Below are 27,429 nucleotides of genomic sequence, written 5' to 3' on the forward strand. Positions count from 1 at the left end.
TAGCAATAATATTTTTAAGTTTATTAATTCTACAATAATTGTTATTTTTAGGTGGACAATAAACACATAGAATCGACACGGAACCAATATTAGTTTCTAGAGAAATTGCTATGGACTGGACATCTTGATAAAATTGTGTTGGCAATATTTTATATTTTAATGTATTTTTTAATAAAATGCCTACTCCACCATGTTCATTATTTGCATTTTTTCCTACAAAATTATATCCTGAAAATCTAATAGGATTACTTGTATTTTTTTGCCAGGTCTCATTTAATAGCAAAATATCAATATTATGTTGTTCCAAAAATGTTTTAACCAAGGGTTTCTTATTGTTAATACTTTGGATATTATGCTGCACAATAGTTAGGTGAGAATCCATTATATTTTATTTAAATGTTCTAAAAATGTTTCTTTGATTTGATTAGTAGTCTTAATATTATTAGAGTTCCCTATTGTAACCAAAGTGTTTACTATGGCTCCTAAAAGCTTAGAGTTATTTACAATATCATTGTGTGAAATTTCTGTCTTTGTCTGTGTAGTTTGCTTAGGCTGTGAGTATGTAGTTTGGCTTTTTTGATATGTCTGAGGGCTCTGAGGCTTTGGGAGTGGAGGGAAACTCGCACTACTTATTTGAACTACTTTTGAGTAGGTTTCTTTTTTGTTCCTCTCCATTCTCGCTGCCTTTACAGGACACGTTTTTGATATTGCAAGATGCGCACCCCCACAATTGCTGCACTTCAGTGTATCCGTCGTGCAGTCCTTGTAATGGTGCTCACCAGCGCACCGTGAGCATATTTGCTGATTTTTACAAATTTTCCCATAATGGTTAAATTTCATACATTTAAAACATTGCATTAAAGGAGGAACATAAGTGAAAACTTTGTATCTCCAGTTGTCCAAATAAATGTACTGCGGTAGACTAGTACCGCTGAAAATTACACTGATAGTGGACAGAGGAATTAGCTCCTCTCCCACTTTTTTCAAAAATCTCTTTACACCTATTACTTCACTTTCCGAGGAGAGTTTATTGAATAGTTCCTGATTGCTAGATTCTTTTGGAATGAACCTAACCACCCCTACCCTTTCCACAGAGGACGCCGGGATGAACGCTCGAAGTTTATAAACTGAAAGGCACTCGTGCTTCAAAAAGTCATTAGCCGCTGTCGCTTGTTTGAAGACAAGCATAATTTTAGTAGCGTTTATGCGCCTACTTTCACTTACACCTTTTACTTGTTTAAAATATTTGGATACCACTAGGGGATTTTTGTTTCCTAGTTTGATATCTTCTGTGCTTTCTACGTATACAGGGAATTCTGAATTGGTACTAGTATCGCCGTACGCCCGGCGATACCCTGGTTTTATAAATGGTTTGTATTTTGCACCATCACTTTCAGAGGGTTTCTCCTTTTGCATTTTCTTCCTCTTTTTGCCCGCTGCTGGTTCCAAATCACCGCCGTCACTATCTGACGGCATTGTACCACAGTTTAACGAAAACTATTTACAAAATAATGTACTATTTACACTCAAAAACTATATTTTTAACAATTTTCAATTAAAAAGCGCGCTTCGCGTTTCCCGCCAAAAACGCCAATCCACTCTCACTGGGTTGACCACAGTCCACAGAGTATATTTCAACACTGCCCCAGGGCCCAGCGCCCCCAGCTCCCATTTCCCGTAGTATCCCTATTAATCTGTGCATTTCCCACTGGGTTGGCCGACATCACAGAGTACTTTTAACATATGGCCGACATCACCACACGCTTAGTGTTAGTGCCATATTTTATTCTTTCGTTGTGATCTTTATAAAAAAAAGTATTTAATTTAATCCCAGTGAAGGTTACCTGTGTGAAATAACAGTTTTCTAGAGTACAGCAATATGGAAGTAAGTAAGCCCGAGCTGCGAAAGCATTATTTTTTTAGTCTATAAGAGTCAAATCGAAATATTGCCGCGCGAAATTTAAATTTAGTTGCATACTAAATAATTCTTGAAGCAATAAAATTGTTATTCTGTAACTTTTGTTTTAGAACAGCGACAGTTCTTGCGATCCCAATGGAAGCAGTATTGTTGAAATTACTGATAACAATTTTGATATGGTGTTAGGTAAGTTACAGATTTAAAAAATTCTAACCCTCTTGAAATAAAATTATTTATTTATCCACAATTTGTTTCAGCCTCCAGTGAAGTGGTGTTTTTGTTTTATAAACATAAAGAGTATCAATATAGTAATAGAACTCACCCGATGCACAGTACATTATTTGAAAATGCTGCAAAAGAAATCTCGAAAGCTGGCCTCGGCCCTGGCAAAGTTGTAATGGCTAAATTGGACTGTAAAAAATATGAGGCTGTGAGGACTAGATTTGTTATGACGCATATTTCCTCCCCAAGATTCAGACTGTTTAGAAATGGTTACCCAACCAAACTTGATTATAGAGGTATGTAAGGTACTATAGAATCTGTAGGTATTAGTTAAAAATTAAAATACCTAATATAGTGAATGTACGTATAGCATGGATTCATATGTACGCGACAGGTCGAGATGGCAATCGGGTGGGAACACCCCGCTCATCCGCACAGCCCCCGTGCTAACGCGGTACGGGATAGCGCGGGTGACGTGCGGGTGTGCGGGGCGTCCCCCCGCCTCCTACCCTGATTGCCATCACGACCTGTCACGTACTACAGGTATTTTAAGACCCACTAGTAACATAGAACGTTACAATCTGTGATTTATATGGAGAACTAGCTGATGCCCGCGACTTCGTCCGTGTGGAATTAGGTTTTTAAAAATCCCGTTGGAACTCTTTGATTTTCCGGGATAAAAAGTAGCCTATGTCACTCTCCAGGTCTTTATCTATACCCGAGCAAAAAATCACGTCAATCCGTTGCACCGTAGCGACCTGATTGAAGGACAAACCAACAAACAAACACACTTTTGCATTTATAATAAGGGTACTGATGGAGAGTTGCCGAGTCTATACGCACGGAGTCGCCGCAACTCCGTGCGTATAGATAGACTTGGCCACTTCCATACAAATGACAGATTCATGAGTTGCCTGTCGACTGAGTTGCCGGGCGACTTTCGACCGTGCGTGTAGGCTGTTATGGCTGTATGCTGTAAACATTGCGGGAGAATGACAGCTACAATGGCACGATCGCAATCACCTCTGATTGGTTAACGCTTGCTCACTATTGGCTACAATGCATTGTTACAACAAGAATCGCACAAATTCAGCCAATCAGAACAAATGAGATTGTAATAATGATTGATGCAGGTAGTACGAAATCGACCTAGTGATCGGCAACTGTACCGACTACCGCCCGTAATGATACGATGGAGCGTGCGATATTTTTGTAACGTTTCCCTGTCTAATAATAGTAGTCAATGACTACTATTCATGTGAAAGGTTTTTATATTTGAAGCCGCGACTATTTTTCATTGGTTGGAGCCTACAGGTGATCAAAGAAAAGTACCTTTGGCACTACTGAAAGCCATAAAGCAAATTAAGAAGAAGAAGAAAATACCTTTGCAAAAGTATGCTTAAGAAAACAGAGTGAAAAGATCTATGCTATTTATTTAGATACAACATTGCTTTACAGGTCAGTACACTGTAGAAGCCATAGTGGAGTTTATCAAGGAACAATTGACTGATCCTGTTATTCCATTTAGTGATTTGAATGAGCTTCACGACCTCTGTGAGGATAAGGGGCATGTAATTGCTTATTTGGATAGTAAAGACCAGCCCGAATATGACGTCCTTCGTAAAGTGGCAACGACTCTTAGGGAAAGATGTCGATTCTATGTGAAGTTTGGTGATTCGGCACAAGAAATGCATCGTCCAGGTATGTTAATCAAGGAAAACAGGTGTGATGTTAGGTAGGTATAAACCCAGAGCAGGGTTTAATATACAAAAAAAAAACCAGTTTTAAACTGGTTTTCATTCCTTTTAAAGATTTTTAGGATTATGTCCCTCAAAAGGAAGAAAGGTACCCTTAAAGAATCAAGTTGCTGTCTGTCTGTCCGTCTGTCTGTCGTGTCTGTCAAGAAAACCTATAGGGTACTTCCCGTTGACCTAGAATCATAAAATTTGGCAGGTAGGTAGGTCTTATAGCACAAGTAAAGACAAAAAAAATCCGGGCGATTCTCATTAGTGAGCCACCTTTGTGCTTTAGTAATCCCTGAACATTAGTACTGAATGGCAATTGGCATGTCAACATTAAGATTTCATCATCTAAGTCTGTAAATTAGCATTTTCTATTCCGATCACTGGTAATGAGGAACAAGTTAAAATAAAAATATGTTATTAGTGAATTTAAAATGTTACAGGCCAACCTATTGTTGTATTAAGAACAGACAAAAAGACATCAGTTGAACCGGATGAGACATTCCATGGATCATTGCTCAACTTTGAGGAACTATACACTTGGGTGCAACAGAAATGTATCCCACTTGTGCGAGAAATTACATTTGAAAATGCAGAGGAACTGACTGAAGAAGGATTGCCATTCCTTGTCCTGTTCCATAAGCCCACCGACACAGAAAGTGTGAAGAAATACAAAGAAATTGTCAGAAGAGAACTTGAATCGGAAAAACGTATGTTGAAAGTTTTATCATTTTATTGAAGCGACTTTTGCATGGATGCAATTACCTATTGTCCCATCTGCAACACACTTTATGTGAACAAGACAATTATCCTTTGGTACGAGGGATCCTTATTCCTTAGGTCCCAAGGAAGGATTTATGAAGTGGAGCCATCCATTTTTCTGATGTGTATTTTGGGGGCAGATCAGAGTCTGATTCTGAATTTATTTATGCACTAGATGATTCCCGCGGTTCGTTCACGTGGATTTAGGTTTTTAAAATAACTTGGGATTTTTTTAATTTTCCGGGATAAAAAGTAACCTATGTCCTTCCCCGGGTTGCAAGCTATCTCTGTACCAAATTTCATCGAAATCTGTGTGAACGGATGGGTCGTGAAAAGCTAGCAGACTGACAGACAGAGACACTTTCGCGTTTATAATATTAGTGTATGGTACCATTAGTAAGAAAAAAAACATTAAAATGATGGTTTATTGTTTTTTTGACATACCTACGTAGTGTCTGGGAAAATAAAGTTTTATCTTCCATTTACAGAAAACATAAACTTCCTAAAGGCTGACGGCATCAGGTTTACGCATCCTATGGATCACCTCGGCAAGTCCGTGTCAGATCTGCCTTTAATCGCCATCGACTCGTTCCAGTACATGTACCTCTTCCCAGATTACAAGGATATGGAAAAACCCGGAAAACTCAAAGAATTCCTCCAAGATTTTTATTCCGGGAAACTTCAAAGGTCAGAAAGTTCATTAGTTGTTGCTTGATGTACTTCTAGCACAGCTATTTCTGTGCAAATGTTTAATATCATTTTACATCTGTGTCACTGAGTGCTTTGTGCAAAACCTCTCGTGTCAAAATTGTAGTGTTTATAATTTAATTACAAACAATTTTATTAAATAAGACTCCATTAGTTTTACATGTCTTTTTATTATATCTTCTTTTTTACTGTCACTACATGAGGATGAAATATTAACTTAAAAAGAGATTTGTTATTAAAAAGATCCTGATACAACATCTGCCTTTTTTATTCAGGATACCTGACCAGAGATTGAATCACATGACCATTTGAAGTTTGAAGTTGAAGAATAACAGCACCTTATCTATCTTTGGAGGCATCAACAGACATAACTAACGGTAACTTTTCATTGAGAAACTGTAGTACAGGCTTTTTAGTTAAAATCTCTATAAATTCGTTAAATGTTTTTTCATGTTGCTATAATCAAACAAATTCTACATCCTTTTTAATAAACTTTTCATCAATTTTCAGAATTCCTTTTTTCTTTACAAAGGTCAAGTTAGTATCATGTAAGGTTGGTGAAGATTTGATGAACAGTTTCGGCAATAGAGGATGGAACTCCTCAGCGGGTAGCAGCAAATGATCGCAATTAGTATATGGGCATAGTAAAAAGTAGACTCTTAACCATAATACATAACATACTGGCTATAATAGTGTGGTAGCACGGAGTATGAATGAAACGGCTGCTCACATATTTACAAGATATAATCCAGGATAAACACAATTAATATAACAGACGAAATCAAGAAAACTGGAGCTCGGTGCTCGACAGTGATGTGTCGGTCTTGGTATCTGAGGAGCGAATGTGGCCCCTGGATTTCGCCCAGGGCCGCAGGATTTTCGAATCGCTCCGTATTCAAATTTCCGTTCTAAGTGGCAGCTGCGATGTGAAATGTCTTCTTTACAGCTGCCAGTCTTAGAAGAGGCCGCATGCCTCTACATCACCCCCCTACGGAGTAAGAAAGGAGAGAAAAGAAAAAATTTAATAAATTATTTGCTAAGCGGCTTGATAGGGAACGAGGAAGCGAACCTTACGCCCGGAACGCGTGGTGACAGAAGGTTGAGATGGTTGAGAAGGTTGAGAAGGGTGAGAAAATTGAGCAGGCAAATCAACTTGAGGGGGTTGAAAGATATAAGCCGGTTTTAAACGATCAATGGTTACTGCCATTGGTTTGCCTTTCACCTCAATTTTAAAATTTTTTTCACCACGTTCTAACACTCTGTATGGACCAGTGTATGGCTGTTCCAGTGACTTCTTTGCTGTTCCTCGACGCAAGAAAACGTAATCAGCGGAGGATAAATCCTTCGGAATGTAAAAAACAGGTTTACAACGTCTCGACGAAGAAGTCGGAGATAACTCTGACATATGATTGCGAAGCCTATCAGCAAAGTACGCCGGGTCAGAAACATGACCGTTATTAGGTGGGTTGAAAAATTCACCCGGTAATCGTAAAGGTTCTCCGTAGACCAGCTCCGCACTGGATAATCCAAGGTCTTCCTTCCATGCGCTCCTAATACCTAGGAGTACTAATGGTAATACCTCGGTCCATTGTGGGTTGGCATGGCACATAATGGCCGCCTTGAGCTGTCGATGCAGCCGCTCTACCATACCGTTGCACTGAGGATGATACGATGTCGTCATCCGATGCTGTGCGCCGGTCAACTCGACGATCTTCATGAAGAGATGCGAGCTGAATTGAGAACCACGGTCAGTAATTATGGTAGTTGGACACCCTAGTCTCGCTACCCAGCCAGCTAAGAAAACGCTAGCACATGTTTCTGCGGTAATGTCTGGCATTGGAAATACCTCAGGCCATCGTGTAAAACGGTCAATGACTGTGAGGCAGTACTTAAAACCAGAGGAATAAGGTAAGGGACCTATTATATCTAAATGAATTACAGCAAAACGTTCAGATGGTGGAGTAAAGGTTGATAATGGGGCAGATGTATGCCGAGTAATCTTCGAACGTTGACAAGCCTGGCAAGCTCGTGCCCACATCCGACAGTCCTTCTGTATGGATGGCCATACATAACGGTCCATGACTAGGCGAGCAGTTGCTCGAACACCTGGATGACTGAGGTTGTGAAGTTTCTCAAAAATGCTCCTCCTAAACTGTGGAGTAACGTAAGGACGGGGTTTTCCCGTAGAAACATCACATACCAGTTTAATATTTGTACCAGGTACCGTTATGTAGTCTAAATTCATGGACGTTTCCTTGCGCAGGCTTTTCAATTCTTCATCGGAAGCTTGTGACTGCGCGAGTGCAGCGAGGTCGTCTTCTAAAGAGATGCTCTCCACACGTGAAAAAGCATCGGCGACCAAGTTGTCAGCACCCTTTACGTGCTGAAATAACTAATAGAGACTTTAAGTGAGTTTTAACTATCAAAATTTAAAAACGGAATATTTACAAACATTTTAAATTTAATTTTATAAGAATTTTGTGTACTAGTTTTTATTTTTGTGAATAGTTTTCTTTTTCGTGTATAGCTAAAAAAATGGATAAAAAAATCAAAGAATTAGAGGAGGAGAATGCGGCTCTTGTAAAAAAAAATGAAAGAGTTAGCAGGAACTGCCCTACCTCTAATGGAGGAAAATGAATCGCTCCGTACCAAATTGGCTACCGTGACGGAAGCCCCTACGGAGCATTCCAAAATTTGTAAGGTTGCGGCGAAACTTCCTCCCTTCTGGGCAGATCGCCCCGTAGTGTGGTTCGCCCAGGTCGAGGCGCAATTTGAGATTTCAGGTATCACAGTAGACCAAACAAAATTTAATTATGTTATTGCTCAACTCGACTCACGGGTCATTGGTGAGGTCGAGGACATCATCACTCATCCCCCGCCGGCGGACCGTTTCGCGTTTTTTAAAAAAGGAGCTCATCCGTCGGTTGTCCACGTCAGAGGAGCAGAGGGTCCGGCAGCTAATCAATGACGAAGTGCTAGGGGATCGTAGGCCGTCCCAGTTTCTCCGCCATTTGCGGTCACTGGCCGGTCACGTACTGACCGACCAAAATATTTTGCGACAACTTTGGATGCGCCGCTTGCCACAACATTTGCAAGCCATATTAGCCGCGCAGTCCGAAATTTCATTGGATAAGGTCGCCGAATTAGCGGACAAAATTTTAGAGGTCTCCCCTGGCATCATGGCACCTTCTACCGCTGCTAGTTCATCTGATCCCAGTTTGTCTTCACTTCTCAAACGCATTGAGGAGTTAACACAACAGGTTGCTGCGCTAAGTAGAAATAGGGATCATCGTGGACGTACTAGGAGTAGATCTAGAGGTCGTTTTAAATCAACTTCTCCGCACAGATCGCAGAGCAATGGTGGCGAAGCGATGTGCTGGTACCATCGAAAGTATTCTTCACGTGCCGTGAAATGCATCAAACCCTGCTCTTACACAGAGCAGGAAAACGCCAGAGACAGTCAGTAGGGGCGATGCCTGACTGTCCGGTTGACAGTCGCCGGTTATTTGTCACTGAAGTTAAGTCTAAATTGCGTTTCTTAATAGACACTGGCTCTGATCTATCGTGCTACCCGGTGACCTGGATTGATCAACCTCTTAAGCCTACCGAGTATACCATGCGCGCCGCAAATGGCAGCGATATTAAAACATATGGTACAATTCTTTTATTGTTAGATTTAGGTCTTCGCCGTGAGTTCAAGTGGAACTTTATAATATGCGATGTTAGCACCGCTATTATAGGGGCCGATTTCTTATCGTATTTTAATTTATTGCCAAATTGTAGAAGCGGTCGGCTGATCGACAACACGACCGGTCTTTCTCATATGGCATCCATAGCTACGGATGGCCAGGTTAGCGTAAGGACCATAAAGGGTAAGCATGAAATATTGTCTAAGTTTCCTGCTATTTTAAGGCCTCCAGGTCCTGTGCGTGAGATTAAACATACCACGGTGCACTACATCCGGACGACGGATGGTCCGCCGGTATCATGTCGTCCGCGCCGCCTGGGCCCACATAAATTAGCCATCGCGAAGAAAGAGTTCGCAAATATGATAGCATGCGGCTCTGCCAGACCTTCCGATAGTCCCTGGTCTTCAGCTTTGCACCTGGCTCCAAAAGGAGATGCCGATTGGCGTCCCTGCGGTGATTACCGTGCTTTAAACGCGCGCACGATACCGGACAGGTATCCCGTGCGTCACATAGGCGATCTTAACCATAATTTACGTGGATCAACAGTCTTTAGCACAATTGATCTGGTGAAAGCTTACCAGCAGATTCCCGTTGCAAAGGATGACATTTGTAAAACAGCTATTATAACACCTTTCGGTCTGTTTGAGTTTCCTTACATGACCTTTGGACTCCGTAACGCTGGCCAAACATTTCAGCGATTCATTGACGAAGTTGTTCGAGGTCTGGATTTCTGTTTTGCATACGTGGATGATATTCTTGTTTTTTCTAAGGATCAACAGCAACACGCAGATCACTTGCATATTTTATTCAAACGCTTAGAGCAATACGGCGTTGTAATAAACGAAAATAAATGCCGTTTTAATGTTTCAGAAGTAAACTTCCTAGGTTATAAAATCAGCGCCGCTGGCATAAGTGCGCCAGCTGAGCGCATCAAGGATCTTTAGGAGTTTCCCTTGCCGAAGACGGTACAAGGTGTTCGAAGATTCCTCGGTATGGTGAATTTTTATCGTAAGTTTTTACCGGGCATAGCTCGGTACCAGGCTCCACTCATTGATGCTCTGTCAGCCATTCAAGGTAAAGGTGCGAAGCCGTTTATTTGGACGCCTGACTTAGAGCGTTGTTTCAACTCGTGCAAGGAGAGTTTAGCTAACGCCACTCTGCTAGCTCATCCAGTCGCTGATGCTCAACTCGGGTTATTTACCGATGCATCTAGCTCACATGTTGGCGCTTGTTTACAACAACAAGTTGATAAGGGTTGGCAACCAATTGCATTTTTTAGCAAAAAGCTAACTGCGAAGCAATCCGAATGGCCGGCTTACTACAGAGAGCTTCTAGGCGTTTATGAAAGCGTGCAACATTTTAAGCACATTCTTGAAGGTCAACATGCCACCATTTATACTGACCACAAACCCTTATTATATGTTTTCACTCAACGGCGTGACAAACTTCCGCCTGTACAATTAAATCAATTAGTATTTATTTCACAGTTCACTACGGATATTCAGCACGTAAAGGGTGCTGACAACTTGGTCGCCGATGCTTTTTCACGTGTGGAGAGCATCTCTTTAGAAGACGACCTCGCTGCACTCGCGCAGTCACAAGCTTCCGATGAAGAATTGAAAAGCCTGCGCAAGGAAACGTCCATGAATTTAGACTACATAACGGTACCTGGTACAAATATTAAACTGGTATGTGATGTTTCTACGGGAAAACCCCGTCCTTACGTTACTCCACAGTTTAGGAGGAGCATTTTTGAGAAACTTCACAACCTCAGTCATCCAGGTGTTCGAGCAACTGCTCGCCTAGTCATGGACCGTTATGTATGGCCATCCATACAGAAGGACTGTCGGATGTGGGCACGAGCTTGCCAGGCTTGTCAACGTTCGAAGATTACTCGGCATACATCTGCCCCATTATCAACCTTTACTCCACCATCTGAACGTTTTGCTGTAATTCATTTAGATATAATAGGTCCCTTACCTTATTCCTCTGGTTTTAAGTACTGCCTCACAGTCATTGACCGTTTTACACGATGGCCTGAGGTATTTCCAATGCCAGACATTACCGCAGAAACATGTGCTAGCGTTTTCTTAGCTGGCTGGGTAGCGAGACTAGGGTGTCCAACTACCATAATTACTGACCGTGGTTCTCAATTCAGCTCGCATCTCTTCATGAAGATCGTCGAGTTGACCGGCGCACAGCATCGGATGACGACATCGTATCATCCTCAGTGCAACGGTATGGTAGAGCGGCTGCATCGACAGCTCAAGGCGGCCATTATGTGCCATGCCAACCCACAATGGACCGAGGTATTACCATTAGTACTCCTAGGTATTAGGAGCGCATGGAAGGAAGACCTTGGATTATCCAGTGCGGAGCTGGTCTACGGAGAACCTTTACGATTACCGGGTGAATTTTTCAACCCACCTAATAACGGTCATGTTTCTGACCCGGCGTACTTTGCTGATAGGCTTCGCAATCATATGTCAGAGTTATCTCCGACTTCTTCGTCGAGACGTTGTAAACCTGTTTTTTACATTCCGAAGGATTTATCCTCCGCTGATTACGTTTTCTTGCGTCGAGGAACAGCAAAGAAGTCACTGGAACAGCCATACACTGGTCCATACAGAGTGTTAGAACGTGGTGAAAAAAATTTTAAAATTGAGGTGAAAGGCAAACCAATGGCAGTAACCATTGATCGTTTAAAACCGGCTTATATCTTTCAACCCCCTCAAGTTGATTTGCCTGCTCAATTTTCTCACCCTTCTCAACCTTCTCAACCATCTCAATCTCAATCAGAAGGTTGCGTGTTCAAATCACGTCGGGGTCACCAGAATATGTGGTAGCACGGAGTATGAATGAAACGGCTGCTCACATATTTACAAGATATAATCCAGGATAAACACAATTAATATAACAGACGAAATCAAGAAAACTGGAGCTCGGTGCTCGACAGTGATGTGTCGGTCTTGGTATCTGAGGAGCGAATGTGGCCCCTGGATTTCGCCCAGGGCCGCAGGATTTTCGAATCGCTCCGTATTCAAATTTCCGTTCTAAGTGGCAGCTGCGATGTGAAATGTCTTCTTTACAGCTGCCAGTCTTAGAAGAGGCCGCATGCCTCTACAATAGCATACAATACATTTACATTTCTTCTCTATTAGTAATAGGTTTGATTCCGGTAAAAGAATTGGTACACGCCTAAATTTCTTGTGCCATTCAATACGGGTTTCATTGTATTCAGAACATTTCACGAGAAATGTTTAGGTAGGTAGGTAGGTAGATTCTAATAGCTACAAATCAGTGGCGAAGGGTGAAAATCTGATAAAGGGAAGCCGGAAACGTACTTACCTACAAGAATATCAGCTGTTCGATTTTTGTTTTCAAAACTTAATTTAGAAAAATTACTATCGTTACGTAACAAGAAATCTGTTAAACAACAATCTATGTGAATTAAGGCCATATCTGATTTTGGCTTACCAAACTGAATCAAAATTACCGTGAACTTACACTTATAAGTTATTAATCACATCCCCAATTTATTATATCAAAATAAAACACCACTAACAACTTTAAAAACAAACAAGCATGGCCGCTTCACAAAAACAAAATATGTATCAATATCAAATAACCCTTCAAAATACAAAATACTCAAAATAGTAGCATGTACCTGTTAAAACAATACTATTAATATAATTTTTAATTTGGAGGTATTATAGGGTAACTCGGATCCAACCGAGTTATTTACGTCAAATTTGTCTGACCTGTCAGAGTTCCAAATTCGTATTCGCTACTGGGCCAGATTAAATTGGTGTGCTCTTTATTAGTCGACCGTAGAGCGAGACAGACCTAGTTCGCTCATTTCGCTTTCGCTAGGGAAATGAAAGAGATAAATACTAAGCAAAAATCTAACTAGGGAATCCGATATTTTACGGCTTGTAAGGTGTAGGACGTAGGTGTATGTTACTTACATTAGCTGTTATGTTTTTAACTTAAATTAGTACTTAATAACAAAAGAAAAATTAGCATTTGTGACGATCGAACCTTTGTATTTACGAACGTATTACGGAATTTATGTGAATAGTACCTACTTACGCTATATTATGCCAATTCTTAAAGGGAAGCCGATAGGAATCGTGTTATATTGACTCTTCGCCGCTGCTACAAATTCATATTTCACATGATCACTGCCCAGTGCCCATATTGTAAATGCGAAAGGTGTTTGTTTGTTGGTTTGTCTTTCGATTACGCCCCAACGGAGCGACGCGACGTGATTTTTGCATGAGAGGAGAGTGACAAAGGCTACTTTTATTCCGATTTGTTTAAAAAATGTTATTTCTAATTTTTGATTGTTGCTTTTGCGTAAAACTTCCAGGATTTGTATTCTAGATGAATTCATCACTCCAAAAAAGTAAAGGAAATTTAATTTTACTCAAACTATTATTAATCATATTGTGAAAATAGTGTACTTACAAAGTATGTTTCGTGACATGTGACATGTATTGTAATAAATTTTGGATCTTCACCTTGTTTTTAATTTTAATTTTTAATTATTTTTAACTTTTAACCGTTGGACCGTCGTCGGTCGCGTTGACCACGCTAAAGTTTATAATAGACTTATATTGTAGGTAGGTACTATGATAGAAGATTTACCACGAAGCAAATTCGTAACTAGCTAAGTAAAAATCCTATAATAAATCTAACCCAATCGGTTCCGACTGCCAAACCTGTCTCGGACTAGGCGTCAAGATGCAGACACAGGGTAAAAATAATATAAGTCCCGCAAATAGCTAATGCGCGTGGCCGCCATTTTAGTGACGTCAGCACTAGACTGAAGTTTCGAGCTGAGCTGATGGTATATTTTTACCTAAATATACGTCAAATGACGTCATTTCGATGTTAATGAGACATGGTTCCAGCGCAATAGCAATTTGCGGGACTTACACCTCGAACCGTGTCGTTATCAAGAGATTAGCGTTGCAATCTCTAAACTAATCGATAAAGATAAAAGAATAGTTAGGTATAGTCCGATACAGAGTGAGATGGCAATCGGGGTGTGAGGCGGGGGACGCCCCGCACACCCGCACGTCACCCGCGCTCGTCCGCACCGCGCGAGGGCTATGTGGCCCCCGCATTACGTTCCCGTTCCTTCCCTCCCCGATTGCCATCTTGACCTGTCGCGTACTATACATTTTAATTTTTTTCTTTCACTCTTTAATCTTGTGAAATAGTAGGTAGGTACCTATGTAAGTATCTGTTATTATTACTAACTTTTACTAAAGGACATACCTAAACCTCGAATTGTTTAAGAATAAGCTAATGGCGCTATATCTCGCAGGAATCCTAGAATTAAAACAGTTTACAATTCTGATACCTAATAGGTACATTATTTCACAGTAATTCAATGCCAGTATCAAAACATTGTGTAATATCAACCACTATAGTAGGTATATACTTACCTACGGTCGATGGTCGACTCGATAGTGATCTCACCTCACTCGGTAGACTGTGTGTTTACCAAGCGGGTGGGACGCCGACAGCACACGCTTAGTATTACATTTTATTATTTCGTAGTGATCCTTATAAATACATATTTAATTTAATCCCAGTGGAGCTTATAAGACGTGAAACACAGATCTCTAATAGAATACAGCAATATGGAAGTAAGGAAGAATATTATGACTAGTCCTGAAGCGAAATATTGCCGCGCGAAATTTAAATTCAATCTCATACTAAATGTTATTCTGTAACTTTTGTTTTAGAACAGCGACAGTTCTTGCGATTCCAATGGAAGCGGTATTGTTGAAATTACGGACAGCAATGTTGATATGGTGTTAGGTAAGTTTCTGATTCATATAAAAACTGGCAGTAAGTGGGGACTGTGGACAGAAGTGAAAACTTAAAGTTATTAAATAACCGTGTTTTTTTAGGTTCTCAAATTAATTATTGTACATACTTACCTACTTAGTGTGTATTAAAAATTAAAATTGCATAATTTGTAAATTAAAATTAACATTTTTTCAATTAGTTTAGTTTTTAGGGTACCGTATCTCTATAAAAAAAGGAACCCTTATAGGATCACTTCGTTGTCTGTTCCCGTTGGCCTAGAATCAAGAAATTTGACTTATTCTTACTTGCATAGGTACCCTTTCTAGCCTTCTAGGTTAGCCCGCTTCTGTCTTAGACTGCATCATCACTTACCACCAGGTGAGATTGAAGTCAAGGGCTAACTTGTATCTGAATTAAAAAAATACTTATCACAAGTAAAGGGAAAAATCCGAAAACCGTGAATTTGTGGTCACATCACAAAACATTAGAAAAGGGTTATTTCTTGTACGATGATACGGAACCCTTCGTGTTCGAGTCCGACTCGCACTTGATTGGTTTTTATGTATACCGGCACTCTGAGCATCGGTGACCGGACCTTGAAGTTTTTACCCATTCCAAAATCGCCTAACGCGACTGAAGTTTTCATTTCGAAAATATCACGTAGGTAAATGTAGTCATTTACCTACGTGATGATATTTCTTCTTGAAATGTAATCATTTATCGACAATTTGTTTCAGCATCCAGTGAAGTGGTATTTATATTTTATGCACCTAAAGGGTATCAAGCTAGACATAGTACTCGTCTGATATCTATAATATTTGAAAATGCTGCGAAAGAAATCTCGAAAGCCGGCCTCGGCCCTGGCAAAGTTGTAATGGCTACATTGGACTGCGAAAAATATGAAGCTCTCAGGCTTAGATTTAACATGTTTAAGTACTACCCAAGTTTAAAACTGTTTAGAAATGGTTGCCCAAGCGAATATAATTATAGAGGTATGTAACGTATTGATTTACTAAGTAGGTATTTTAGTGTAGCGACACATTTGCCGAAAGTTCGGTTCAATACGCTCCCAATGTTTTTAAGTTACCTATGACATTGATACATCTACTGAATTTCGTTTCGCGTAGCGCCGTACTTTCCGTTGGGCGAACTTCGGCTAGAACGCATTCAATGTACTTTGCATTGCAAGCGACACATTACGCGACCGAAAGTTCAGTGCGTGTACTTCTTTTAAGCCCTCTACTATGGCTGTAAATCTGACCAGTAATTCCATCGCCCCTTAATCTAATGTAATGAAGCATGCGCTGCGATTGTGATTTTTATTGCTAACTTTACCAGTCATCATAATCATGACGTGAATGAAGTTTGGCGCTCATCAAGATTTATGTGAAAAGCTTTACTATCTTAACTTTAATATAGGCACCTTCAAGTCAAGAGTGAATAATCTTCTAGCCAAGCACGCTCATCTTAGGCTCCATCATCACTTGCCGTCAGGTCTGAATGCAGTCAAGCGCTAGTCTATAAATTTAAAAATAGGCACACCTTTTTAGATTTTATTACCTTGGTTAGAGCTTACATCCATGGAATATACCCCTTGGTAACAAACTGATACATAAATATTTTTATATATTTCTAAATAATCTAGCCGGTTCCGCAAATTTTCAATATGTATTTAAAAATATTTTGATACATAAATATTAAATTGTTTTACAGGCAAGTACACTGTAGAAGCCTTCGTGGAGTTTATCAAGGAGCAATTGACAGATCCTATTATTCCATTTGATGATTTGAATGAACTTCACGACCTCAGTGATGATATGGGACATATAATTGCTTATTTGGATAGTAAAGACCAGCCTGAATATGACATCCTTCGTAAAGTGGCAGCTAGTCTTAGGGAAAGTTATCGATTCTATGTGAAGTTTGGTGATTTGGTACAAGAAATGCATCGTCCAGGTATGTTAATCAAGGAAAACAGTTGTGATGTTATGTAGAAATACAAAAACAGTTTTGAACGTGTTTTTAATCCTTTTAAAACTTTTTTTTTTACTTTTGCCCAACCCTGCCCCAAAGGCAATGACTGTCATGTATGCGTTGTTGTGTGGTTTTGGCGTTGTGCACAATTCTGATCTATACCTAGCTAGTACCTTAGTGGTTTCTCGAAAAGGGTAACGATTTGGATGAAATATTCTTTTCAGATCTAATTTGGAAAGTAAAACGTTATCTAGATTCTAGATAAGTCTTTACCGTACCATCCCTGAGAAAATTCGTTTCCACACATAGGTAGCTCCCTAAATAAAATCTTGAAAGACGCCGAGCAATCAGCAAAGCACGATTGCCCAGGGTTCTAAGAAATTCTAATTCCTAACTATCTCTATTACAGGCCAACTTAGTGTTGTGTTTAGATCATTATCAGGAACTCCAGTTAAACTCAACGAGACATATCCAGGATCATTGCTTAGCTTTGGCGATATACTTTCCTGGGTCAAGAAAAGATGTTTCCCTGTTTTATGGGAAATCACAGAGCACGATGAAGAACTGAGAAAACATGGACCATTATTTATTTTAATACATATGCCCTCTGATACACAAAGCTTGAAGAAATACCAAGAACTTATCAGGAGAGAACTGAAATCTGAAAGTTGTATGTAGCACATTAACACATTCCTATACTTACAATATTCTTTTACAGTAATCCATTCTAATATTATTATACAAATAAAGCATCTAATTATTATTAATTATATATCTCAATAATGTACGGACGAAAGCGCGGGGCAAAACTAGCAATCTTTACGATGTTTCGTAGTGAGCTATATAAACACACGATAAGTTACCTACATTTTTAGGTAATGGTCACACCACTGACCAATCATATTATTATAGTGCATTCTTTTCACTTCTATACAATTGTGCAAGACAGAGTGCCTTATGTTAGCTTGACTGCCTGAACAAGATATAATAATATACTTATAAAGTTATAGTCCGTACAAAATGAGAACTCACTCGCCATTTTAACTCTGTGTCAACTGTCATGTCAAAAGTACAGTGCATCAATTAACATTCAGTCGCAATTGTTGTGATTGGCTGAATTTGTGATATTCTTGTTGCAACAATACATAGTTAGTAACCAATAGTGAGCGAGCGTTAACCAATCAGAGGTGACTGCGATCGTGACATTGTAGCTGTCATTCTACCGCAATCAAGCAGCGGGGCGATTGTCTAAAACCTGCATCAATCATTATTACAATCTCAATTGTTCTGATTGGCTGAATTGTGCGATTCTTGTTGCAACAAATTAACCAATCAGAGATGATTGCGATCCTGACATTGTAGCTGTCAAACAACCGCGTTAGGGCCACTGTTAACCTTTAAAATAAAGATTAAAATTGTACTTTTGACATAAAAGTTGTAATAGAAAGTTAAAATGGCAAGTGAGATCTCATTTCGTACGCATTATATCTACTCGTGATAGTCTAGAGGCTTTTTTACATGAGATCTTTTTTTGCAGATGAATTTACCTACCATATAGCAAATGGCATTCGATTCCAGCAATTGCTGGCTCGTTTCAACAAATCAACGTCAGACCTGCCTTTAATTGCCCTCGACAGGGACTGCAGAGTAAACCTCTTTGATTTCAATGTTGTTGAAAAACCTGGAAAACTCAGCGAAATTATGGATAAAGTAAATTCACATGATTTATATTTATATAACGAAGGAATTCATACATGTCGCCTAATTGATGACACTGAAGAAGAATATCATATTCGTGACTTATTTGAATGATTTTAATGTACCTACCTACCTACCAGATAATATGAGACAAGCCGTTCGGAACTAAGTCCAAGATGGGCCGAAACGAAAGTGCTGCGAAAGGGAAAATGCCCTCAATCACGTAGGTACCTGTAACAGAACTTAAGAGTAAATAAATTTTTATACGCATTTAAAAAGAGATTTTTCATTGTTCTCTTTAGGGTTCCGTACCACATGCCGGGTGCTAATGTAAAATAAATAGGACAAGTTTGAGTCGAAAAATGTCGACTGTATTTTTTCGAAATTTTTCAGGATAAAATCTAAACTAATAAATCTAAACTATTTACCTACGCGTAAAATTATATAAAAATCTGATTTAGAATCTGCCTGCATTGCCCTTTCATATGATACACTTGGTACAGTAATCTTAGTTAGAAAGTTAAAAATAATAATCATTTTTTTCATGAACACTTTTTAATTTTTTTTATGTGATGTACCTAACCACAAATTCACGGTTTTCGGATTTTTCCTTTACTTGTGCTACTAGACCTACCTACCTGCCAAAATTCATGATTTTAAGTCAAAGGGAAGTACCCTGAAGGTTTTCTTGATAGACACGACAGACAGACGGACCGACAGAAAATAAAGTGATCCTATAAGGGTTCCTATTTCCTTATACCTATCTACCTATACCTATTATAATCGTCTTGTTATCAAGAGATTGGCAATACAATCTCTACACTAATCGATAAAGATAAAAGAATTTAAATAGGTTTACTTATTTATACTTACTTTTTAATATTGTGAAATAGTAGGTACCTATGTAGTTAAGCACATAAAATCTGGAATTATTTTTCTAAGAATAAACCAATGGCACCAAATCTCACAGGAGTCCTAGATATAAAACAGTTTACATTTGTTTTCGGATAATAGTAAAAATCTCGTGTGACATTATTTCACAGTATTTCAATGTCAGTATCAAAACATTGTGTAATATCATGACTATAGTACGGTCGATGGTCGATAACTCGATAGTGAGCTCACTCAGTAGTCAGTATCGTAGACTCACAATTGTTTACTTTACAAGCAGGCGGGAGGCCGACAACACCACACGCATAGTACCTACTTACCGTATTTTATCCTTTTGTAGTGATCTTTATAAATATTAAATTTAATCACAGTGGAGCTTATAAGTGTCTCTAATATAATAAGTGTCTCTAGTATAAGTGTTCTCTAATAGAATACAGCAATATGGAAGTAAGTAAGCCCGAGCTGGGAAAGAATTATTATAATCTGTGTTCTGTGTTAAAGTAAAATAATACCGCGCGAAATTTAAATTTAGTCTCATACTAAACGTTATTCTTTAACTTTTGTTTTAGAACAGCGACAGTTCTTGCGATTCCAATGGAAGCGGTATTGTTGAAATTACTGACAGCAATGTTGATATGGTGTTAGGTAAGTTTCTGATAAAAACTGGCAGTAAGTGCCCATGGTGACTGCCATGAAATGAAATAACAGTGGCTTTTTAGGGTTCCGTAGTAAACATGGAACCTTTATGCCGCCTTTCGCTATGTCCGTCCGTCTTCGGTTAATCTCAGAGACTATTAGTGCTAGAAATATGTAATTTGGCATAGGTATAAATATTAATCACGCCGACAAAGTGGTGAAATAAAATTATGATAAATAATTTTTTAGGGCAGCTCCCCTACATGTAAAGTGGGGATGAATTTTTTCTCGTCTACCCCTTACTGTGGGGTATCGTTGAATAGGACTTTTAAAAATACTGTGGGTGTAGGAAGTAGGAACATTATTTTTCGATTTCTAGATCGGTATGATGTTTTAAAGTGCTAATTTTTATTAGAGTCAAGTGTCCCCCCCTCTATCAGCCAAATGGTAGTATTAGTATATAGGAACGTGAAAAAATTCACAGCAGTAGTATATATAATCAATTTTAAAGGAAAACTATCATGGCTAAGTAGGGTTCACAGGTTAAGGAGTTATATCTGTTTTTCGAGGTTAATTGTGACTACGGAACCCTAGGTACACTGCGCGTGGCCCGCCACGCACTTGGCCAGTTTTTTTTTTTTGAATTTTCAAATTCAGTAAGTAGGTATCTTAGTAAGAATCAAAAACATTTCATAATTTGTAAATCAAAACCGTAACATAACATTACTTGAGTTTTTACATCTATCGGCACTGCGAGCATTATTTAGTACTAGCTGACCCTGCGAACTTCGTTCCGCCTAACAGTCGATTCAAATTTTTTTTTAAATATCAATTCACTATCAGAAATTCTAAAATCCCCACGATTTAGGACTTCAGTACTTTGCAGCATCAGGATTGAGGAGTTAGGATCCGAAGTTCAATGATGTAGCCTATGCTTGGTACCTAAAATAATTTTGCATCATCCGCAGTTCCTGAAACATTATAGTTTAGGAGTGCTGTACCCTACATCATCAGGGTTGAGGAGTTGAGACTTGAAGTCTGAGAATAAAGTCGTTGCTTGGTACCTACAATATGAATTCACTATGAACACTTCCTGAATCTTGATAACTCAGGCGGGCAGTAACCCTGCAGCATCAGGATTAAGGAGTTGAATCCAGAATTTTTTATGTGACCACCACGAAAACTTTTTTTGTTGATTTAAAAAAAAATTGCAAATCGGTCCAGAAACCTCGAAAAAAACGATGTAGAAAAAAGAACCACCTCATTTTTGACAGTCGGTTAAAAACCGATTACCTTGAAATATTTACGGAACAATTTTTAAAATATCCCCTTTCTAACAAAAAAAGAATGAATGAAATCGGACTACGCGTTAATGAATTACAACTCAGTATACATTTTAACTTTCATCCCCACTCCTACGGGAACCATGCTGAATTTCGGGATAAAAAGTATCCTATATTCTTCCTCATAGTATGACCTCAAATCGTTCCAAGTTTCATCGGAATCCATTCAGTAGTTTCAGCGTGATGCGCGGCCGTGATACAGACAGACAGACAGACAGACAGACAGACAGATAGACAGACAGACAAAAATGAAAAAAATTACAGTTTTGTGTTCAGTATCGATTATAGAGTGCCCTCGAAAAAAAATTTCAAAATATCTTCAATGTACAGAATTTGACCTGTTACAGTTTTATTATAAGTATTGATTTACATATTGATGTTTACATTGATGTATGCTGGCGGATCTTGAAGTGTTTCTTAAATCTCCCAACGTCCTTAAGTTCTCACTTCAAAAATAACAAGTAGACTCACGTACCTATCTATATGCAAATATTAATCCACAATTTGTTTCAGCCTCCAGTGAATTGGTGTTTATGTTTCATGCAACTAAAGGGTATCAACCTAGAGATTCTACTCGTATGATGCCTATAATGTTTGAAAATGCTGCGAAAGAAATCTCGAAAGCCGGCCTCGGCCCTGGCAAAGTTGTAATGGCTACATTGGACTGTAAAAAATATGAGGCTCTCAGTACTAGATTTGACATGTATGTTTTCTACCCAAGTTTCAAACTGTTTAGAAATGGTTACCCAAGCGAAAATGGTTACAGAGGTATGTACTATGGTATAGAATAGAATTTATTTTTATTCAAGTAGACTTATTACAAGTTCTCATGAATCGTTAACTAGTTTAATTTACCACTGGTTCGGAATGCCCTTCCTACCGAGAAGAACCAGCTAAAAACTCGGCGGTTGCTTTTTTCAAGTCCTACATTTACAATATTATTATACCATACTGTACAAGCAATTATTTACAAGTATACAAGGTATAGATTAACTAAGTATGTATTTTAACTGTGGCTGTAGTGTAGCTGACCAGTAAAGCGTATTACCGTCCGTAATAATTTTTAAGTCACCGGTCAGTCGGTCACCATTAGGTCTTCCTATGATGGTATAATTTACACTATTCGAATTCGGTTGGACCATTTATGACCAATGGCTTAGATTAGCCATGATGTTTAAACCTTAGGCAATCGCACTTCTGACCCGCGATGAAGCGTGCGCTGATTTTTAGCGTTTACTACAAAAAGGTAAAACGGGACCCTATTACTAAGACTCCGCTGTCCGTCCGTCTGTCATATTTAAGGGGGCTTCCATACAACAAATGTGATTTTTCTGCTTGTTTTTTTAGATAAAGGTACAGAACCCTTTGTGCGCGAGTCCGGCTCGCACTTGGCCGGTTTTTTGGTAACTATACCAATCATCATGATCATCGTGACATGAAGTTTGCTTTACAATCTTAACTTTAAATATAGGTACTTTTTAGGCTGCATCATCACTTACCAGCAGATCTGACTGCAGCTAAGCGTTAGTTTATAAATTAAAACATAAAAAAAGACTCCGACGAATTAAGAACCTCCTCCTTTTTTGAAGTCGGTTAAAAAGCCACATCTTTTAAATTACGTTGGTAATTTAAAAGATGTGACTCACTGCATACCTACTCGTAAGTGCCCATGCGATCCTTGGAAGATATACTCTTGCAAAGTATGATTAAGAAAACAAACTGATTTATACTATTTACTTACATAATATTAAATTGTTTTACAGGCAAGTACACTGTAGAAGCATTAGTGGAGTTTATCAAAGAACAATTGACTGATCCTATTATACCATTTAGTGATTTGAATGAGCTTCACGACCTCAGTGAAGATAAGGGGCATATAATTGCTTATTTGGATAGTAAAGACCAGCCTGAATATGACGTACTTCGTAAAGTGGCAACTAGTCTTAGAGAAAGTTATCGATTCTATGTGAAGTTTGGTGAATCGGTACAAGAAATACATCGTCCAGGTATGTTAATCGAGGAAAACAGTTGTTATATTAGGTAGGTACTCGTAAGCCCAGCCCAGGACTTAAAATAAAAAATAAAACAGTATTAAACATGTTTAATCTTATTAAAACATATTTTTAGGGTTCCGTACCTCAAAAAGATAAAAGAAACTCCTATAGGATCACTTTGTTGTCGGTCTGTCTGTCCGTCTGTTCGTCGTGTCTGTCAAGAAAACCTATAGGGTACCTCCCGTTGACCTAGAATCATGAAATTTGGTAGATAGGTGGGTCTTATAGCACAAGTAAAGGACTGAATCCGAAAACCGTGAATTTGTGGTTACATCACAAAAAAAACTAGAATGTGTTCAGGAAATTTTTCGTGAACACATGTTATTTACAACGCCATCTATATGTGATTTGATAAATTACTTTTAATTTATCAAATCACATATAGATGGCGTTGTTGTAATTATCTTGCAGTGTTGCATATGAAAATCAGTACCCTTATCAATACCTACCCTTATTATAAATGCGAAAGCGTATTTGTTTGTTGGTTAGTCCTTCAATGACGTCGCAACGGTGCAACGGATTGACGTGATTTTTGTATGTGTATTGATAAAAACCTGGAGAGTGACATAGGCTACTTTTAACCCCAGGAAATTAAAGAGTTCCCACGGGATTTTTAAAAAACCTAATTCCACGCGAGCGAAGTCGCGGGCATCAGCTAGTGTTAAAATATCTTGTAAGATAGTACGGAACCCTTCGTGTGCGAATCCGACTCAAACTTGGCCAGTTTTTTTTTTACTTTTCTTAACCCTGCCCCAGAGCCATGACTGACGTAGGTACCTATGCGGTGTTGCGTGTTTTTTTTATTTTTTTTTATTTTGTTTATTTGAAAGTAATCAACAGCGTAAATACATAATTATTATTTAAATTTAAATCTAGGTATAACAGAAGGTCAAAAGAGATTACTTAAAATTATAATTAAAACTATTTTAACAGAATAGATTTAGAATAAATGTAGGTATATACAATAATTAAATTACAACAGAGTGTGTATGCTTGTGTGTGTGTGTGTGAGTGTGCGCTTGTGTGTGCGTGTGTGTATGTGTGTGTGTGTGTGTGTGTGTAAGTGGGAGTGTGTTGTGCACGATTCTGATCCTACCTAATTAGCTGGAACAAATTAGGGTGGAACTGTGTAGGTACTCCGTCCCCGCCATTCTAGAGTGCGACGCAAGTCGGAGCTTAAATTCCTGCAATTTTGCTCTAAAATAGCAGGAATAGCTATAAAGAGGAACACAACAGGGTGACAAGAACCCAATGTTATTCAGTATTATAGAATACCACGATTAACATGGGTCCAAATTAAACTGTTGCATTCAAACAGTTGCGAAATTCGCACAAAGTCTGTAAAACTTAAAAACTAAAAAAGGTCTCTGACATTATGTCAGGGGAACAAGCCGCCTAAATAGAATCTGAAAAGATCTATTTACTAAATTAAAAAATAAAATAAAATTAGTAGTAGCTACCTAAGTGGTTTCTCGAAAAGGATTTCGATGAAATTTTGTATTCAGATTTAACTTGGAAAGTAAAACATTATCTAAGGAATGATATTCTATTACAGGTCAACTAAGCGTTGTACTTAGATCATTAACAGGAGCTCCAGTTGAACTCAACGGGAAATATCAAGGATCATTGCTTAGCTTTGGCGATATACTTTCCTGGGTCAAGCAAAAATGTTTCCCCCTTTTACGAGAAATCACATCAGAACATGAAGACATACGGAGAAATTATTATCTCGGACGATTTTTTATTTTGTTACATTTGCCCTCTGACACACAAAGCCTGAAGAAATACGAAGAAGTTATTAGGAGAGAATTGGGATCTAAAACATGTATGTAACAAATTTTACACAATAATTACCTACATTATTCTTTAAAAGTAATCCGTATCTATACTAATATTATAGACGACATGGTGCTGTTGAGCCCATCAGTGAGTGCTCTTCGGAAGCTGCTGGCAATCTGTGAGAGATATGCCCAGGAGCACGGCCTTCAGTATAACGTAAAGAAGAGTGAGCTCCTGGTATTTAGAGTGTGACCCTTCACAGAAACCAGCTCATGTACCGCCAGTGACGCTGGAGGGGGTAGAACTTCAGAGGGTGTCGCACTTCAAATACCTTGGTCATATTGTAACTGAGGATTTGAAGGACGACTATGACATGGAGAGAGAAAGGAGAGCTATTGCGGTCCGATGTAATATGTTGGCTCGCAGGTTCGCTCGTTGTACTTTAGATGTTAAAATAACACTTTTTAAAGCATTCTGCCAGACATTATACACGTGCGGCCTGTGGGTCAACTATACACAGAAGACCTACAATGCGCTCCGAGTGCAATACAATAACGCCTTCAGGGTGATGTTGGGGCTCCCCCGACACTGTAGTGCATCGGCTATGTTTGCGTACGCGTACACGGATGACTTTTATTCAGTCATGCGCAAACGAGTTGCATCGCTGATGCGCAGAGTGAGAGGGAGCACCAACGCCATACTGAGGGTTGTTAGTGAAAAGCCTGACTGCCGCATATTGCGGCACTGGGTAAATACACATGTGTATGTACCCAGTGCCTCAGTGCGTACCGGGAAATATTTAAATTAAGGTTTTTATTTTTTAAATTACATGTAAGTTATACGTACTAACATAGTTTTAAGTCTTTAAATATTACTACTATTTACTAACACCATATGGACCACGGTCTGAAATAAAGAAATTTTATTTTATTTTATTTTATTTATTTTATTTTATTATAAAATATACGAAAGTATGTTTTCTGTCTGTCTGCTTTTGATGTTTGACACAGAGCTAGCTAGCTTGTAACCCAGGGATGCTTCCTTGTAGGCTATTTTTTGTCTCGAAACATGAAAGAGTTCCCCAAGAGTTAAAAAACCTAAATCCACGTGAATAAATTCGCGGGCATCTATTTTGTACAGCCATAGCTTGCATCCCTGAAACGGATATAATATAGGCTACATTATCGTAATAGTGACCTTTTTTTGCAGGTGAATTTACCTTCCATATTGCAAATGGCATCCAATTCCAGCAATTGCTGGCTCGTTTCAACAAATCAACGTCAGACCTGCCTTTAATTGCCCTCGACAATTACCGCAGAGTAAATCTCTTTGATTTCAATGTTTTTGAAAAACCTGGAAAACTCAACGAAATTATGGATAAAGTAAATTCAGACGATTTATATATATATTACGAAGGAAATCATATAAGTCGCTTATTTGATGACAATGAAGAAGAATATCATATTCGTGGCTTATTTGAATGATTTTAATGTACCAGATAACTATGAGACAAGCCGTTCTTAATTAAGTCCAAGCTGGGGAAAGTGTTGCAAAAGGAAAAATGCCCTCAATCACGTATACTTATAATATATAACAGAACTTAAGAAACTGTGTACCTAACTATTACTATAATAAGAACAGTGAATAAATTTTTTTACGCTTTAAAAGTATTCAGTTTACTTATTGAGATTTCTCGTTGTTCTTTTTTTAGGGTTCCGTACCCGAAGTGCTAACAGGACCGTATTATTAAGACTCCGCTGTCTGCCCATCCGTCCGCCCGTCTGTCAGCGGACTGTATCTCGTGAACCGTATAGGTAGAGTGTTGAATTTTCTATACCATTTGTCCTATTGCCGCTCGCTATAGCAAGTAGATAAATATAATAAAAATTTCAAAATGGCCGCCATGAAAATTTAAAAAATTAAAAGTGGTACTTTTTGTACTATGGTACGGAACCCTTTGTGTGAGAGTCCGACTCGCACTTGATCGATTTTTTAAAAGTTTTATTTTCTGTTTTCCTATCTACTGTACTTTTACATTTTGTTGGATAGGTAAAAAACCGGCCAAGTGCATGTCAGACTCGCGTACCAAGAGTTCCGTATAGTACAGTAAATAAAGCCATTTTTTTTGGTCAACCTCGCACTAAATTTCCGATCCAATTTCTTTTTTTTTTAGGTTAAGGGTCACTT

The 27,429-nt window shown here is 38.7% G+C and overlaps 3 protein-coding genes across 5 annotated transcripts; all 3 read left to right on the forward strand.

The window, feature by feature from the left end:
* Positions 1-1,658: 1,658 nt before the first annotated feature.
* On the forward strand, positions 1,659-13,563 carry LOC117996445 (endoplasmic reticulum resident protein 44-like). Its single transcript, XM_034984503.2, has 8 exons — positions 1,659-1,885; positions 2,029-2,104; positions 2,176-2,436; positions 3,599-3,841; positions 4,326-4,592; positions 5,133-5,331; positions 5,628-8,337; positions 9,136-13,563. The coding sequence occupies exons 1-7, from the start codon at positions 1,880-1,882 to the stop codon at positions 5,662-5,664; spliced, it is 1,089 nt and encodes a 362-aa protein (XP_034840394.2). The 5' UTR covers positions 1,659-1,879; the 3' UTR covers positions 5,665-8,337; positions 9,136-13,563.
* Positions 5,686-18,817, forward strand: LOC138404700 (endoplasmic reticulum resident protein 44-like). Of its 3 annotated transcripts, none has more exons than XM_069509355.1 (6): positions 5,686-5,729; positions 14,801-14,876; positions 15,605-15,859; positions 16,581-16,823; positions 17,251-17,511; positions 18,379-18,817. In XM_069509355.1, the coding sequence occupies exons 2-6, from the start codon at positions 14,867-14,869 to the stop codon at positions 18,651-18,653; spliced, it is 1,044 nt and encodes a 347-aa protein (XP_069365456.1). In that variant the 5' UTR covers positions 5,686-5,729; positions 14,801-14,866; the 3' UTR covers positions 18,654-18,817. The 3 variants fall into 3 exon arrangements, with proteins under 3 accessions (XP_069365456.1, XP_069365455.1, XP_069365454.1); XM_069509354.1 differs by lacking the exon at positions 5,686-5,729 and adding an exon at positions 13,784-14,284; XM_069509353.1 differs by lacking the exon at positions 5,686-5,729 and adding an exon at positions 14,386-14,701.
* A 707-nt stretch (positions 18,818-19,524) lies between these two features.
* Positions 19,525-26,906, forward strand: LOC117996142 (endoplasmic reticulum resident protein 44-like). Its single transcript, XM_034984141.2, has 6 exons — positions 19,525-19,877; positions 20,000-20,075; positions 21,923-22,177; positions 23,173-23,415; positions 25,019-25,288; positions 26,452-26,906. The coding sequence occupies exons 1-6, from the start codon at positions 19,872-19,874 to the stop codon at positions 26,724-26,726; spliced, it is 1,125 nt and encodes a 374-aa protein (XP_034840032.1). The 5' UTR covers positions 19,525-19,871; the 3' UTR covers positions 26,727-26,906.
* The last annotated feature ends 523 nt before the right edge of the window (positions 26,907-27,429 follow it).

Source organism: Maniola hyperantus, chromosome 3 (genome assembly GCF_902806685.2).
Source record: "Maniola hyperantus chromosome 3, iAphHyp1.2, whole genome shotgun sequence".
NCBI lineage: Eukaryota > Metazoa > Arthropoda > Insecta > Lepidoptera > Nymphalidae > Maniola > Maniola hyperantus.